This window comes from Malaclemys terrapin, chromosome 3 (assembly GCF_027887155.1).
Source record: "Malaclemys terrapin pileata isolate rMalTer1 chromosome 3, rMalTer1.hap1, whole genome shotgun sequence".
NCBI lineage: Eukaryota > Metazoa > Chordata > Testudines > Emydidae > Malaclemys > Malaclemys terrapin.
In genome coordinates this window covers 83,209,640-83,226,982 of record NC_071507.1, presented here as the reverse complement: position 1 = coordinate 83,226,982, position 17,343 = coordinate 83,209,640, and the positions used below count along the sequence as shown (strand labels likewise).

General features: G+C 43.5%; 1 protein-coding gene across 1 annotated transcript; it reads right to left on the bottom strand.

The window, feature by feature from the left end:
- Positions 1-345: 345 nt before the first annotated feature.
- On the bottom strand, positions 346-16,076 carry DACT2 (dishevelled binding antagonist of beta catenin 2). The gene is made up of 4 exons (XM_054023257.1): positions 15,666-16,076; positions 9,663-9,795; positions 7,235-7,522; positions 346-2,892 (listed from the first exon to the last, which is right to left on the bottom strand). The coding sequence occupies exons 1-4, from the start codon at positions 15,897-15,899 to the stop codon at positions 1,091-1,093; spliced, it is 2,457 nt and encodes an 818-aa protein (XP_053879232.1). The 5' UTR covers positions 15,900-16,076; the 3' UTR covers positions 346-1,090.
- Positions 16,077-17,343: the final 1,267 nt, after the last annotated feature.

Here is a 17,343-nt window from a genome sequence, read left to right as displayed (position 1 = left end):
CAAACTCTAGCAACTCTTGACTGAGAAACACCCTGTCTGGAAAAACAGACCCACAAAATCATAGTGAAACCATGGCCTTTTCTTTGTTTTCCTTTGGTACCGCTGGCAAGCATTGGCCCTTTAGAACCTTTGCATTTCAGATCAGCTGCTAATAAAACTGAATCGCTTTCTTTCAGGTAGCCAGACAGTAACAGTTTTCTGGAGTATATTAAATAGCATTTATTGAGTCTGCAACCACAGGGGCAGAGTTATTGTGCTCTCAGCCCCAGCAATTTGCACACTAGGATATGGAGCATTCGTAACATTCTTTTGCCCATTCAAAAAAAAACACATGAATAAATGAAATAACATAAAAGGGGGTTTAAAACCTTATTTATACCCTCAATTTTGTAAACAGAAACAGAATCAAAATCGTGTTCTTATTCACAAATACATCCACTCTTCTCAAACTTTAATTATTTCTATTGAAGAAGGGGCCCGGCCTCCTAGTGACCAGGGCTGGTGTGGGAATGGTCCATCCTAATGTAGAGGAAACCAAGGAGAGCTCTCTAGTTCTCTACCAGATGGGTACAGGAAAAGATGGGTGGCTAATAGGAGGAGTGCATAGGTGTCTCACTGGGAGAAGATTCATATCTCAGGTTGTGGAGAGATCCTTAGTGTAGGGAAGCTTCAGTATCTTCAGTTGGGGAAGAGCTGCCCTTCTTGGGAGGCTTTTGTATCTCAAACTGGGGAAGCTCTGTGGGTGCACATGGGCAACAGACACTAAAAGTCTTCCCCAGAAAATCTTATGGACGAGGCTGTTTGGGCTTGCCACCTCGTTTTTAACTGCAGTGACCTCTGAAGTATAGGAAGAAAAGGCATCACGCTATATACACAAATACATATTTACAGACTACATGGCAAAAGAGGAAATTAGATACAGGGTCAAATATATGGCCATTAGCAAATGAAAAGGTCCCTTATGTGGATCTGGAGGTTGTTCAGAGTTCCTTTAAAACTGTCCTTTTCTTTGAGCATAAGTCCTTTTGTTTTGTAAATGAGCCAGAGCCAGCATGTTATCTCATTGGGATAAACAGATGCTTGCTCTCACTTAAACCATGGTCATAACCTTTAGACTGGCAGGTTGGAATCTCCTAATCTTCTTCTTCAGTGCCTTTGAAGCTTTGATACGACAGATTTTGGGCATGGGGGGAAGAGGCTTGGAAGAGGCCTGGACAGCTGCTGGCTGCCTGACAGAAGCTTCGGGCCAGACCAACTCGCTTTCATCGGCATCATCATAGTCAAGAGTGAGGCTGCTGCTATTGCTGCTGCCCTCTGAATCACTTTCACTGGACTCACTGTCCCCAAAGCAGTTGGTTGTGTAATCACTGACCTCACCTTCGCTGGTCTCTGCAATGGTGGAGTGGAAAAGGGAAGCACATTCAGCGGAGTATTCCGAATGGTCTGAGTCGCTTTTGGCATATGTTCCATGGCGGTGATGTTTCGAACGTGCCCTCATGCTTACAGTACGCAGGACCCCTGCTCTCCTTACTGGCTGTCTTGGTGGCCCTAGGCCAAAGCCACTAGAGAGGCTGGCAAGGTGAGCCTTTGCTGAGATCTCCACAGTGGACTGCCATTTACGCTGTTTTTTCTTGGTGGCTGTGTCTATGTAAGCCGTTTCAAGAGAATACAGTGCATTAGCAGATGCCCGGTAAAGTTCAGGCCTGGATGGTGCTGGGGGGATTCGGAGTTGCACGGGGAATAGGCTGGACTCTGAACAAGACCTGCCAGTAACCTCTCCAGCATATGTAGATCTCCTGACAAGACTCTTTCCTCCATGCTGTTTTTGAGGCAAATTCCACTCAACAGGCAGCCTGGCAGCTCCATGGGCTCCCCTTGACCTTTCTGCACAAAGGGTCTGCTTCCCAGGCCTTAGCACCTTCTCACTGTTCCTTCTCTTAACCTTCACAGACTTCATTTTGGAGCTGGCAAACCTCACTCTGACTTGATGGGATTCTGCAGGGACAAACTGGGCGTGAACAAATTCACTCTGAGTCAATGGCTCATCACTCCCTGCATTAGCTAGCTTGAGGGTGCTGCACCTTCTGTTAGGCTTTCTGGGAAGGATAGCTTTAGTGTTCAAGATACCTGGACTAGAGACCTTGTAGCATATCTGTGAGCAGGAGGAACTGTGCTCCAGGCCTCTCCCCACTGCTTCTGCCAGAGGAGAGCCTCTGGCTGTTGACTTGGCAGGGTAACAACTATTTACAGCTGATGACTCTGGGTCAGGCAGGTTGGATGGCTGCTCTACATTCACACCGTGAACAGTCCCCTGCTGCTTGGCACATTCCCCTTCAGGCATCTCCCTCTGCAGTTTCCCTTCAGCTTTGTTACCTTCCAGAGAGTTCCCTTGTTTTTCCAGCTGGCTGCTGCTGCTGCTGCTGCTAATTTTCACTCCACCAGTGCTGGGGGTTATAATGAGTCTCTGGGGCATTGTGGATGGCTGGCTCTTTGTTGAAACCCTCTCACTGGCATCTGCATGATTGTTCCCTTTGCATCTTGTCAGCTGCAGCAGTTTGTTGATATAACCCCCTGGCCTGGCCTCAATGACTGGCCTAGTCCTAATCAAGCTAGGGCCTGTAACACTAGGCATGGGTTTACTGGGGGAAGAGTGGTTGTCTGTTTCCAATGGTACCCCCACCAGAGAAAAAAGTGGGCTTTGTAAAGCCACAGCATGAAGAGGGCTTGGGTAAGGATACACATCATTGCCGCTCTTGGAGACCAAGTCATTTTGGTATTTTGGGTCCACACTCTGGAACTGGAATTCCACTCCATGACAAAGGGGGGGCACGGATTTGGGGTCTGTCACTTTCTGAAATCCAGTGTCTTCTGGCAGACGTCTTTCCAGGTCACCTGGATATCAAATGGAAATAAATCAAAGAGTTATATCACAGGTAATTTCTTCTATTGCCACACCTTATATTTCAAGGAGATATTTCAGAGACTATTTCATATCCTTTGTCATTAATGAGTATTTTAGTGTAATCATGACAAAAATAAGTTTTAATACCCCAAGAACTCTGCATTTCTTTGTATTATTTTCTTGTTGAGACCATAAAAGTGTGAGGAAAACGTGCTTTAGAAACACACCCATGTAAAAACAATGAATGGTAAATGCAAAAGGGCAGATTCTCATTTCAGTTACACCAGTGTAAATCCTGAGTAACACGGCTGCTTTCAGTGGGTTTACACTCGTATATAATGATCGGAATCTGGACCAATGATTTTAAAAGCAAATGACTGAACCCATGTCTTACTTGAGGTTTAAACTGTGGTCACTTAAGAAAAATTAATGCTTGTGCCATTAAAATGTTTTAAAACTACACAGCTCAAAAGGCACTAAAAAAAAAAAAAAAAAGATTATCTCCCAAGAGAGGTGTAAAAAGAATCCAAGTACCAAGAAGTCTAAAGTCAAATGTCATATAAAAAAATAATCCATTAAAGTCTAGCAGAATTTGTTAATTCTTTCTCTCAGGACCAGCTAGAGACTCTCTCAGGGTTAGGCTTCCTATAGCAACTGAGGAAATAAATTCTTGAAATTCCCAGGAGGTAAACAGTTAATATTATTGGTTCTAATGGTTAACTTTGAATTCAAACTGCCCTCCCCATGCTGGTTCATGTGTCTTTTGAAATCTACAGTCCTGAACCAACTGCTTTAACCGGACTTAATGGAGCTAAAGTCAAAGTGTCTCTTAATCCCTTCAGAGCTGGCAACTACTGCTGTGTTCCTTTACATTTTGCCTCAGTGAGACACTGCAGTGAGCACTAACACTTTAACTACATTGGAAAGCCATTTAGATGCATTTTGCATTTTACAGGCTCACTCCTTCTCCCCCGGAATCCAATGAAACCTCTTAATTGGATCTTATCCCTTCATTTGAAAACAAAGTTGCAGAGGGTTGCCTTTCTGAAGTGAGTCACCCGCAGCATTCGCTGTTCTTGGAGTCTTTGATTCTAGCAGGCAACACTTAAGAGACTTTATTAAATGGGAGGTAAATTGAAAAATTCTTTTGCAGGTAGGTGTGTGTGTTTTAAAAAGACATTTGGAGGAATAGACTAAGAATTATCTTCACCCCAAAAGAGGAATAGACAATGGTTTAGATCCTCCACTGTGTCTGAGGCCTTGTCTAAATGCAGAGTTAATACCTGGCCAGCTGGGGAGTGAATATACACCATAGTAACTGGCTGTATGGACCCTTCTGCTCCACTACTGCACTTTGACCTACTTGCTGTTTCAGCAGTAGGTCAAAGCGCACTACACAACTTTTAGTGTGTGGTAGCAGGTTACACATGGCAACTTATTGCATGGCATGCTAGAGTGTGGTAGATTTACACCCCAGCTTGCCTTGCACTAATTCTCTGTATAGACAAGTTCTTAGACACGTTCCCTTGAAACTGGAGTTTCTAGGAACAAGTTCAGTCCCCATCAAAACTTGAAGTAACTTTAGGGCTGATGTAAGTTACACCTGGCTGCTGACAGCCCCATAGTCCCCTTTTCTCCAGAGAACATCCCGAGCTAGGGGCTGGGAAAATAGGTCTTGTAGAGTAACTAACAGCTCTACACCACTCAGGAATTCCCCTTGCACACAGGGATTCCATAGGGAGCCAGATAAATTCCCTGTTTCGCTGCTTTGTGCTGCAGAGCAAACCCAAGAATCAGGAGAAATAAGCTTCAGAAAAGCTGAGTAAATTATGTTAACCTTTTCTGTACTACTAGAAGACGACATGGGGAGACTTACAAATGTTGAACTGTCTGCAGTTCATGCACTGGGGCATTTGCACCGGGACATTTGCACCCTTGTTATTTCAACAGTCAGGATGAAGTCTTAAATATCTATCTACACACACATCATGAAATTCCTTAGATTGAAGAACTCATTCACAGGGTGTAACATTGGTATCTTTTTGTCCAGCTTTTAGTTGTGTGTGGCTGGATACAAAAGAAAAAGGGTTGTTCTGGCATCTACCTCTGTCTTCTGCATCCAGCACAGAACAAATTAGTCTGTTCCCCACATCCCATTCAAAAAAAGGCAAAGGGACTGGAGTTTAAAATTCTAACCCACATTCTAGCTTAGATAACGTTAGGAATATTTCTTTATGTGAGGACTCATGTACAGTTCTATTCTATTTGTCTAAAATGAGTCAATAGAAAGTTTCACAGGGCTGATTTAGTCGTCCTATTACAAACATGGTATCAGCCCCACAACAAATTTACTGACCCACTCTTTACCAGGATGAAAATAAAAAAACTGTACAAAAATTCAAACAGGAGTAATGGAGCACATTTTCCAGGAGGTCACCATCACTACCCCCTTGAGGAGCCAACCACATGCTCTAGAGCAGTGGTTCTCCACTCTTTTTTGGCTCAGGACCCATTTGTAAACCTTGATGGGCTGTTGTGACTCAAAGACCTCCCAAAATGCCTCCAGACCTACTCCTGCCTCCCCGGGGGGCATGACAGAGGGACAGCTGGGCCAAAACTGAATGGTAATATGACCAGGTTGTAAAGCCCAGAGTGGGGAGCCAAGCCCAGCCAGCCCCGCAACACTTGGACACATACTAGCATGCCAATTTTGAGTCGCAACCCATGGGTTGAGAAACCCTACTCTAGGGCAGTGATTCTCAGCCTGTGGGGTGGAACTGAGTAGGGAGTTGCAAGAGGCTGATCCTTGGCTCCCAGCAAAATCACCCCTGCTAGAGAGAGCGAGTGACAAGGTGGTGAGGTCATATCTTTTACTGGACCAACTTATGTTGTCTCTAATGTCCTGAGACCAACACGGCTACAAGAACACTGCAAGCAGAATAAAAAGTTCAGCCGGTCTAAAACTTGCAGGCAATAGGGCCCAAAGACAACAAGCACTGGAGAGGGAAGGAGAAGTTTGCTCTCTTCTCCGGTTGACGCTATTCTGACCCACCGTAGCTATCCCTCACTTCCTTTGCACCCCACGCTCAATATTGGAGAAATTGCCTCTTCAAGATGCTGTGGAGTTGGCTGTCTGGACTCCACAGCCAGACTGTTCATGCAGCTCACAGCATCTGGAAGCTGCACTTCCCCAAAACAGAGCAAATAGCAGGCAGTGGTTTGGAGAGAAGGGATGAGCTATAGCATCCTAGAACACACCATCACTACCTTCTCCACCTTTCCCACTCAACATCACTCATTCCCTCACCCAGCAGCACCCCCCACCCATAGTGGTTATCTGTTGAAAACTCAGGGGTCATGGAAAGAAACTGTTAGGGTGGAGAACCACAGATACAGAGGAACAAAGACAGGCCTGGAACCATTAAAATTCTATTTCTGCCTCTAAGGGTCTTTAATATTTTGCTCTTACATAGCAATTTATAAACATTCTTTAGTTAGGTCTTACAAGACCCCTATGTAGGAGGTAAATTATTATTCACCTTTGTTATATCTGGGTAAACAGAAGACTTGCAAGAATCAAGGTTACAAAGTAAGTCAACATCAGACCCAGGATTTCAACTCAAGGCTGGCTCTCAGGCCCCTGCCTATTTCAGTAGACCACATGGAGACCAGGAAAGATCAATTAACCTCTCTGTGTCTGTTATCCTGATCTGTAAATAGTAAAATCTGAATGTAAACAAGGTTTACGCTGTCCATAGCCTTTTCAATGTAGGTAGGTAGGTAAATGCGATCATTCTCACTATACAACAGAATGGGAAAACAGACACCAAAAACTGAAACACTTTCCTGAGCCAATCTATGCTCAAGGAGGCAGCTACTTCTGCTCAGATTTTTGCAATCTTCCTCAATAAATTAACAAATTTTTGCTATTTTCCCCTGGTTGAATTTTCACACACCTCTCTCAGCTCATGCAATATATTTCACAAAATAGCTGCTATTTTGCTGATTTCGCAAACTCAAATGCTGGCAAATTTAAGCAAAACTAATCAAACAAGTGTTACAACAACTTCTCAGGCCTTATATACTGATCTGCTTGCAAATATCCTCCTTGTCTGTTATTAGTTAAAGGTGCCTGACTATGCTATAGCTGAGAATTAGGCAGTAAGTAGTTTGATTTTATTTTTATTTGTTTGTTTTTGCTTTTGTGTGTTTTCAAATGCACACTATTGTATTAGCTGCACTATTCATACGTCACACTATGATGCTAAATGAATAAGTGGGACTATCAACGTTCGTCTTCCCTTCACGTCGTTCAGTTCTGCAACCAATTACCTGTGGAAACTGGCCTTGGTCTGGACCTGGCAGGAGTTCCAGAAATGTCCGTGCTAGCCTTGATTCCATATCCATCACTGACATAGACTCCTTGGTGCTGGAACTTAGTGGTGTGCACAGTGGTTTCGTCTGCAGACTTGGGCCGATAATCAAAGACACTGAGCCGTGTTTTGGGCTGCTGACAGTTCGGCAACAGACTGGTGTGGGAGGAGGATATGGACTCACTGTACACAGATGTGCAAGAGTTGGATAGTGAGCAGGAACCACCATCGCTCAGGTCGTAAAAGCCTGTAGAGTTCAAATAAATACAAAAATCTTTCTGGCTTACAGTGAATAAATAGGGCCCTACCAAATTCTTGGCCGTGAAAAATGCATCACGGACCATGAAATCTGGTCTCTCCCCGTGAAATCTGGTCTTTTGTGTGCTTTTACCCTGTATAGTACAGATTTCATGGCGGAAAACCAGCGTTTCTCAAATTGGGGGGCCTGACCCAAAAGGGAGTTGCAGGGGGGGTTGCAAATTTATTTTAGGGTGGGTCACGGTATTGCCACCCATATTTCTGTGCTGCCTTCAGAGCTGGGCAGCTGGAGAGCGATGGCTGTTAGTTGGATGCCCAGCTCTGAAGGCAGTGCCTTGCCAGCAGTAGCGCAGAAGTAAGGGTGGCAATAACATACCATGCCATCCTTATTTCTGCGCTGCTGCTGCTGGTGGCTCTGCCTTCAGAACTGGGCTCCCTGCCAGCAGCCGCCGCTCTCCAGCTGCCCAGCTCTGAAGGCAACACCATCGCCAGCAGCAGTGCAGAAGTAAGGGTAGCAGTATCGCAACCCACCCCCCCTACAATAACCTTGCGACATCCCCGTCCCACCACTCCTTTTGGGGTCAGGGTCCTTACAATTATAACACCGTGAAATTTCAGATTTAAATAGCTGAAATCATGAAATTTACAATTTTTAAAATCCTATGACCATGACATTGACCAAAATGGACCCTGAATTTGGTAGGGCCCTATGAATAAACAATAAATCCTCTCTGCCATTTGCTACAGTGGTAAATTCATGATCACTGGGTTTTTTGATTGAGATGGGATGTCCTTCTACAAGATGCACTCCAGTTCAACCACAGTTTATTGGGTTTGATCTATTCACTTTGGGCCCTCAACCAGCATAACAAGCGAGCACACACTTAACTTTAAGCACATGATCATGTTGAACCAGCTTGAAGTTCAAATGAGAGATGAGCCTTTTGATAATCTATTCCTATGTCTTTTTCCCCCACGAAAATAACAGCATAAACTTTCAAATGCAACTAGTGACTGTGAGTGTCTCAGTTTTTGGCTATCCAACTGAGGCAGCTTAAAAGAGTCTCATTTTCAGAGCATGGTGAACTTTCTGAAAATAAGGCACCTTTGATGGGTCTCAAATTGGGCAGCCAAAAACAGAGGACCCAAAATCCTAACTGTACCTGAAGAGAAGGAAAGATGGAAAGGTGCCTATTTTCTGCTCAGCTCTCAGACAGCACTACAAAAAAATATTAATTTCAGGAATTTTTAATGTGCACCATTTAAAATATCCCAATATTTTCCATTTCACACAAGAGATATTTATGTTTAATTAATGCATTTCATTTAGCAGTTCCATACCTGCAGAAGGGAGGGAGGAGGCTGCATTCTGAGAAGCAGTGACTCTGGAAAGAATTTAGGGGTCATAGTGAACAAGCAACTGAACATAAGCTCCCAGTGCGATGCTATGGCAAAAAGGGCCAATGGGATCCTTGGATGTATAAAGAAGTGGATGGGAGTAGAGAGGTTGATTTTACCTCTGTATGGCATTGGTGTGACTGGTACTGGAACACTGCATCCAGACCTGGTGGCCGCATTTTTAAAAAGGATGTTGAAAAATTGGAGAGGGTTCAGAAAAGAGTCACAAATACAGTTTGAGAGCTGGAGAAAATTCCTTACAGTGAAAAGAGCTCATCAAAAAGATTGAGAGGTGTCTTGATTAGAGTATGAGTACCTTGAGAGGGAGAAAATACTAGACTATAATGGGTCTTTAATTTAGCAGAGAAGAGCATAACAAGAACCAGTGGCAGGAAGCTGAAACCAGACAAATTCAAATTAGCAATCAGATACAAATCATTAGCAGTGAGGGTAATTGACTGCTGGAACAAACCACCAAGGGAAGTGGTAGATTCTCCATCTCTGAATGTCTTCCAGTCAAGACTGGATGCCTTTCTGAAAGATATTCTTTAGCCAAACACACGTTATTAGGCTCAATACAGGGGAAATCAGGGGAAATTGAATGGCGTGTGCTGTATAGGAAGTCAGACTAGATGACCTAATGGTTCCTTCTGGTTTTAAACTCTATGAGTCTATGAATTCATACAAATTCCACTAGAACCATAATAAATAAATTGTCAAGAGTGCATTACCTGAGCTGGGTCTGCTGTCACTGTCGAGGTATTCGCTAGAGGACTTCCTGACATCCAGCTTCAGTTCACTTATTTGCTGGTCCAGCTGATCCAGGTGACTTTTCAAGCCAACATCCTGTCTCCTTAAACGTGACTATTCACAGGTCATGGAAAGAAGGGGGAAATAAAGAATAGTCCTAGTAAAGATCTCAGGGCTATATAGTGAATTTGCCAAGTATATTAGCCAAATTATGTACTCCTGAAGCAAAAGTACCACTGAAAGTTTTGCTCAGCTAAGGACTACAGTAATTGGCTAATGTAATGACTCTGAAATCTGACATAAGTATAAAACACTCTGCTTTTCAGAATATCCTGTATTCTGCCTACCTACCCTAAACATTTTCTATGTACTTTCACACTGAAACAGTTATTCTTCTCTTCCTTTTCTGTAACACCCTGGAACTGATCCAACTTCCTCTGATGTCAATGGGAAACTTTACACTGACTCCAGTGGGGTTGCATTGGGTCCACTGTGTAATTGTGTTGATATAGAATGGTAACAACATCTCCTACATTTCACCTCGGAAGGGTCTGCTGCATCTTAGGCCATGTCTACAATAATGAGCTTACACCAACACAGATGTATCAATGCAGCTGCACCACTGTAAGATTGCTCATGTAGCCACTCTTCCCGTCGACATAATACAACCACCTCCCCGCCGGCGGGAGCGCTCACACAGACATAGTGCTGTCCACACCTGCGCTTCAGTCGGTGTAACTTATGTCGCTCAGGGGGTTGTTTTGTTCACACCCCGGAGTGACACAAGTTATACCAACAAAAGTGGTAGTATAGACATGGCCTTAGTGGAGGATAAGCGATACGTACAGTCTGTAAGAACACTTTATCCTTCACGATGAATGGACACTATAGAAAGTAAATTTATCTTATTATCACACAGGGCACAGCAAGCATATTTGGTTTGCTTACAAGACCCGAGCTTTGAAGTCATTTCTCTATAGTTATAGGAGTATAAAACAAAACTAATGAGTTCAGGATCCCAAAACCACGAAGTTGGCTTAAAAATCATGATATATATATATATATATATATATATATATATATATATATATATATATATATATATTTGGGGTTATTTTTATTTGGCTTCTGGTTTTTGAACCTTTAGGGTTCATGTTTTCAGGCTTTTCTCCACAACCATGAGAGCTAAAAACTTAAGCAAACAACAACAACTGATGCTGACATTCTGATGTAATTCCGAGGGGCCAGAAGCTGGAGCTTTAATGAGACTCATAATAAAATTGTAAGAGCTGGTAACGTTGCTCAAGGGACTGAAAAGATCTCTCCAGCCTGCTCTGGAATCCTAAAGAACTGGATGAAACTTGTAAGGCACAAGAAGTGTGAGGCCCTTTATTAGTGCCATATGTACAAGAAAGCTTAGGCACGAGCCAACAACTGCTTCCTAACAAAACAGGGGGGAGGGGTTTTGTTCTTCCTGTCACAAAAGAAATGTTAAGGTTAGAACTAAATAGTAAAGAACAACTTCTTCTCCATCTCATGATGAATACTTACCTTTTCAACTCTCCTTTAGTTTCTTTTAATTGTTTTGAGGAAACTAAACATGTTGTGCCTCCCTGAGTCCCCCCATTCAGGAAATCACAACGTTTTGTTTGGATGGCTGGAATTAATTGCTTAATGATTAATGTTTTGCCAGCCAATCCCTCAGTCTGTGATTTCTGTTTCTGATTAATGGCAGAGAGGCCACAAAGTGTTCAACAAGGCTCTCAGATATTCAGAGATTATTTATTACACCCTTGAGCTTTTGCTTTAACCAATATGCATGAGTTACATCATCCTTGTTAACCCTTTCCCATTGTCCCCCACTACGGGGACTCCACACTGTTCATTAACTCCTTCTAGGCTTCAAGGGAACAAGTGCTCCTTAAATTATTCAGATAACTCAAGACTATTTTTTAAAAAAAGCAGCAAGCAGCACCCTGAACAATAAATCCTAAACTCAAGGTTTCTCAGTTCACAAAATGAATTTTTCATGAAGCAGAATGAAACCATCTATTTACTCTGAGGCGTGCAGATGTGAAGAAGTCTGAAGTACACTGCTTGCATGGGCAACTGGGACACCATTTTCACAAGCAACTAGTGTTCTTGATGGCCTCCGTTTTTGGGTGCCCAATTTGAGACCCTTAAAGGAGCCTGATTCTCAGAAGGCAGGTGGGAACACCAAACTGAGGCACTGAAAATCACTAGTCACCTTTGAAAAATCTTGGCCAATCATTTAGGGCCCAGTATTGCAGCTTTGAAGTGATGGAGGCTTTACTGTTGACTTCTGTGGTTATAAGTTTAGGCTCTGACAGTACGCATTACTTCATCTGATTTCTGGTACACATCAATTTTTTTTTTTTAAAGTTTCCCTCTCTCTCCCATATAAAAGCAGAGAGATAATGACAATCTGAAGTGTATAGAATCTGTCAAGACCCAAGAGATTGGAATGTCTTTTCTCTTGACATTTCAGCATAAACCTACATGACCCTTCACCACATTTTCATAATCTGATAATTCATTTGGAACTAGACGATGCAAAATAATTGCACTCAATTGACTTCATTTTATAAATAATATTATTTGGGGAAACATTTGAGAAATAGTGGGTGATATTGCCTTGAATTTCTGCCCATTCACATACCTAAAGAACCTCAGAATTACTTATTTTTACTAAGTTTGAGTACCTTCTTTCCTCTTCCTTCTACTCAAGGCTACCAAAATGTCATCTCAGGAAACTAGATTAGCTTTCTTAATAGTCAGTGCAACTAGGTAGTGCCACTCAATGTTGCTTCCCTTCACCATCTCTGCAATGAGAGTCTCATCCTATCTCCACTGTTACAATTACTGGGGATGGAGAGGAGGGATCCAATTGCAAACCTGACATGGTTTGCTTTTGCTATGAAGAAGACACCCAACTGTGTCCCTGAACAAGGCTACAACCTTGCTAAAGTCCAAAGGCTGTAGTGCAGTTCAGGAATATGCTTAAAGCTTGGTTTCACCTACACTGCAAGACCAACCCATGTTTAACCATTCCTATCTTGTATCTGAGTCTTCCAACTTAAGGGCTGCTTAGGGGAGGGGAAGAACTTTTCACCTATGTTGTGTTTGCCAAACTGGGACCTGGAAATCTAGACTCCACCATAGATTAATTAGAAGTGGTGTGTCGCTTACTCAACACATGGCACAATCTAATTTCTGTGAAAAACCTAACTCTATATAGCCTTTCTTGTGCCTTTTGGCATCATCCCCCAGGAAAAAGTATCTCTACTTATTTTTCATGACTGCAGTGACACCTCCTGGTGAAAGCAGTCCTTTTCCAAGGGTGAACTAGGATAACACATTTCTCATGATTCCTGCAGCTATATCTGCTTTTTATTTCAAAACTAGAATTTTATGGTCTAGTTTGCCTCTCCCCGTTGAAAGCATAATTAATAGCCAGACAAGTCCTGATAAAACTAATCTCCCACTTTCATGTCTTATTTGGAAAATATATAAACAAATGTGTAATTACAGCACAACACCTTGTGTCAAACACCAATGGATCACTTTGGTCAGAGGTCACTAAGTGTTTATATTAACACAGTGGTCTTGAGCGGGCAATAAATGTTTTAAATCATCTTTTCTTTTTTGTTAAAAACATAAAGTGCAGCCATTAGTTAAAATTATCAACGACAGGTAATCAAGTGGTTGGCAGTACACTTGTGCTGCAATTTTGACTTTAATCAAGATATGCTTGCTGCTGTGTTTTCACAAGTGGTGCTTAGGTTCCCTGAAGGTTAAAGCCAATTTTCACTCTGAGATTCTGTCTGATAAAACTGCCTACACTTAATGAATATCCTTTCTGTTTTCACACCTGATTGATAACTGATGACCAAGTCTAACACCAATATGGGGAGGGAGAGAGCTCTGAATTAACTTTGAGCTTACTGATGTGTGTAATTGCCAGTACTAGAGAGATTAAAGCCTCTAGCCTTTGATTGTATTCTTTCTTATGAAACTAGTTTCAGTCCTAATTTAGATTTTTTTTCCTTCCACAAAAATGTACAAGTGTTAAATGCAAGGCTGATGTCAAACAAGTTCAATTATTTCCCTCTTTTGATCAGGCAATCCATTCCAGAACAAAGTATTTAAGGGATACAAGCCAGAAGTTTTCCTGATCCTTCCTCCTCCTTTACTCCCCCACATATATACATTAGAAAAAGTTTGATCTTCAGCTCTAAATGGTTACTTTTAAATAAGATGAGTGCTGACAAGTCTGATATGTATACTACTTAAATCAAGTTAATCATCAGCTTTATTCCTTGTCCTATTAAAAAACAGTTCAGGTTAGAGCATTCAGCATTTTGTCTGGCACATGACATGTACTTTAGTCTGATTAAAATGCACTCAGTAAAAACCGTAACCAAATCTTATTAAATAAAAAAAACCTTATAATAGTGTCTGTAGTCATGAATTCTGAAACTGAATGTACCAGTGCCCATATATTATGACTGGCATGTAGGAAGGCTGTCAGTGCTGATTAATACTGCCTGTTGTGTAGTTTTAGTGATGTCTTCGCAAAATTATTTTCCTCAAAAGACATAGCTACATTTTCTACCTGACACTTAAAGATGCTTGTGCAGTGCTTCTAAATAATTAAGCACAGATTTCCTTCAAATGCATATTCAGACATGTAAAAGAGCCTACATCTATCCAGTGGTCAATCACTGCTCTAAACAAAGCTCCCACTCTCCATTGGGGGGGAGGGATAGCTCAGTGGTTTCGGCATTGGCCTGCTAAACCCAGGGTTATGAGTTCAACCCTTGAGGGGGCCACTTGGGGATCTGGGGCAAAATCAGTACTTGGTCCTGCTAGTGAAGGCAGGGGGCTGGACTCAATGACCTTTCAAGGTCCCTTCCAGTTCTAGGAGATGGGATATCTCCATTAATTTAATTTAAAAACAAGACTTTTAGAGCTGATTTCCAGTTTTGTTAATTCTCCCCTATTACAAGTTGACATCTGTAGATTTATGTACTTAGGTATACTCTATTTAAATAATAAAACATATAAAACAAACAAAATTACATACCACGAGTTGGTATGTTGTGTAGACAAAGTGTCTTTGACATACTTAGCCAAAACATACATTTTATGTGCAAAAGAACTAGATTCAATGCCAAACTACAGAAATAGGCTGTAAATCATTTGGCAGGAATGAATAGCTGCAGCCACTATTCTTATTTCAAGCAGGCTAAATTACAGTAAATCAAAAATTATTTATAATATTTTTATAATCAACAAAAGGTAAAACAGACGTTAATTTCAGGCACAAATACCAGTGTCTTGGAAAACACTCATCCCCCGTTCCTACCATTTTGCCCCAGATAATCATTTTCACACTGGACAATCCACTCACACTTTTTTATAATAAACTTGAAATGTCCAAATGTGTGGAGTAACCAAATACAAAACTTGCTCAAATCATCTGACACAGACAGGAAATGTTACTTTAAAAAAACCTAGGAGCATCATGATGTGAAGGGTGGGGGGGGGGGGGATCATTTTTCTGTTGCATTGCACAGTGGCAAAGATTTTTCTCTCACATCACACGTTAGGATAGAGTTATGAATGGAACAAGTTAAAGACAGCAGCGAGCGAATCCACAAATGTGCGCTTGTGCATGAGCGCGTGTTTCTACCGCTGCGTGGACTAAATACTATACAGACACAGCCTGTTTACTGAGCCAGTCTGTGTTTCAGTTTGTTCTCATCATCGGAGTTCTAACCTCCCCTCTATAGGTGGGTATGATAGATGGAGAGAAATAGTTACACACACACGCTTAGCCTGCACTCTGCCCCCAGACACAAAACACACGCTCGGCGTCTCCGATGATTAACACCGTATTCTAGAGAAAACATCTGGCCGAACAGCTGGGCGGTTCGCTACCGTGGCGCCTCAGCCCTTACCAGTTGTTCCTTCAAGGCAGTCAGCGTGGCCTCCAGCCTGTGCTCCTTGCTACGCGCCTGGTCCCCTCGGGCTGCCGGCTGCTGCTGCATGGCCAGGGCCCCGCTCACCAGCGCCCGCTGCTTCTCCCGCAGCACCTGGAGCTCCTGGAGGCCGGCCAGGGCCGCCTGCAGCCTCTCCCCGACCCTGCAGCGATCCCAGCCGCCCGGCCGGTGCTGCTGGCTCTCCCCCAGCATCTTTAGAGGCTGGCACCCGCCCGGGCCATGGCAATGGGCTAGCAGCGAGGGGGGCGGGCTGCGCTGGGGCTGGGCCGGAGCTGCTCGCCCTCTCCCGGCTGCTGGCACTGGAGCTGAGGGAGTGCTGCGGAGCCACTGCGGCTCCTGCGGTTTTGGAGCAGGGGGAAGGGGCGGGAGGCAGAGGGGAGGGCTGTGCCTATGGCTCTGCGCCCTGGGGCCACCTATCTGCGTGGATAGAGGTGGATCGTCCTCCTTTCCCTCCTCCCCCGCCCCTTCCGCAACTCCCCTCCCCTTGCCAGGAGGCGGCTGGTGGGGCTGGGTGGTGCGGGTGACTGACTGATGAGCCTTCTGGGCAGGGGGCTGGACTAGATACCTCCTGAGGTCCCTTCCAGCCCTGATAGTCTATGATTCTAGGATTCTTTGGGCAAGGGCAAATCCAGTCCCCGAGGTTACGTCTTGCTCTGCCCTCCCCGACCCTGGGGAAACGGACCCCAGCAAGAGAGGGGGAACTTCTCTGCGCCGTCTTGTGGCCCACGCGTCCCCACGCGTGGAGGCTGCATAAATCCGGCAGCAAAGTGATTACAGGAAGCTTCGTGCAGCCTTAATCCCAAATTCAAAATACAGTAAAAGCCTGGAATGTGGGGCGGGGGGAGGTGCAGGAAGGGCTGAGGCTCAGCTGTTTTACATTACACAGCGAGCAGCTTTCTGAATATACACCTTTTCTTACCTCCTTACCTGGGGCCAAATTCTGCACTGATTGCTGGGTCAACCCGTCTGAAGTCAGAGGGCCAAAATTCTGATCTCACTTACACCAACCACTGTAAATCTGCCAGTAACTCCACTAAAACCAATGGTATTATCCTGGATTTACACCAGTGTGAGGTCAGAATTTGGTCCATTGAGGTTTCACACAGTGTAAAGTTAGTTATATCCATCTGTGCAATTTCATATACAAACTACACATTTTGTAACTTCATCTCTCTCTCTCTTTCTGACTCTTACCCACGATCTGCTGCCCTCTCCCATCCCTCAGATGGAGATTAGGCAACACTCTAAAACTGCACTCAAAGTTGCAATAACAGTGCTTGCTCCATGGTCACCCAGATAGGGTGCCAGAGACTTATGTGCAAGCAGCTGATGTGGCTGGCTTGCATGTCTCACCCCAGAAAAGGTCATATGGAGGGTTGAGGGTATGTGGTAAATGGTGCCTGAAAGCACAGCTGATAGTGGAAACCTAACACAACAAAGCCGTTGCTATCCAGAAATGCCTACACTTACAATTTCAAACACAGGCAGCCGCATGCAGGAATCCTAGAAGACATTTGGTCAGCAGACAGCAAGGTTAATACACAGGCCAGAGCCATGTAGAGGAAGAAAAGAAGCACTTATGCTATAGGGGTCCGATGAACACAATGGACATAGATGAGGCACACTGCAGGAAACA

Excerpts from the sequence above, each read along its gene's own strand:
- DACT2 (XM_054023257.1), bottom strand. The coding sequence starts at position 15,899 with ATGCTGGGGGAGAGCCAGCAGCACCGGCCGGGCGGCTGGGATCGCTGC. Across the intron at positions 9,796-15,665 it reads CTGCCTTGAAGGAACAACTG|TCACGTTTAAGGAGACAGGA; the intron begins GTAAGGGCTGAG and ends ACCTGTGAATAG. Across the intron at positions 7,523-9,662 it reads TGACAGCAGACCCAGCTCAG|GCTTTTACGACCTGAGCGAT; the intron begins GTAATGCACTCT and ends TGAACTCTACAG.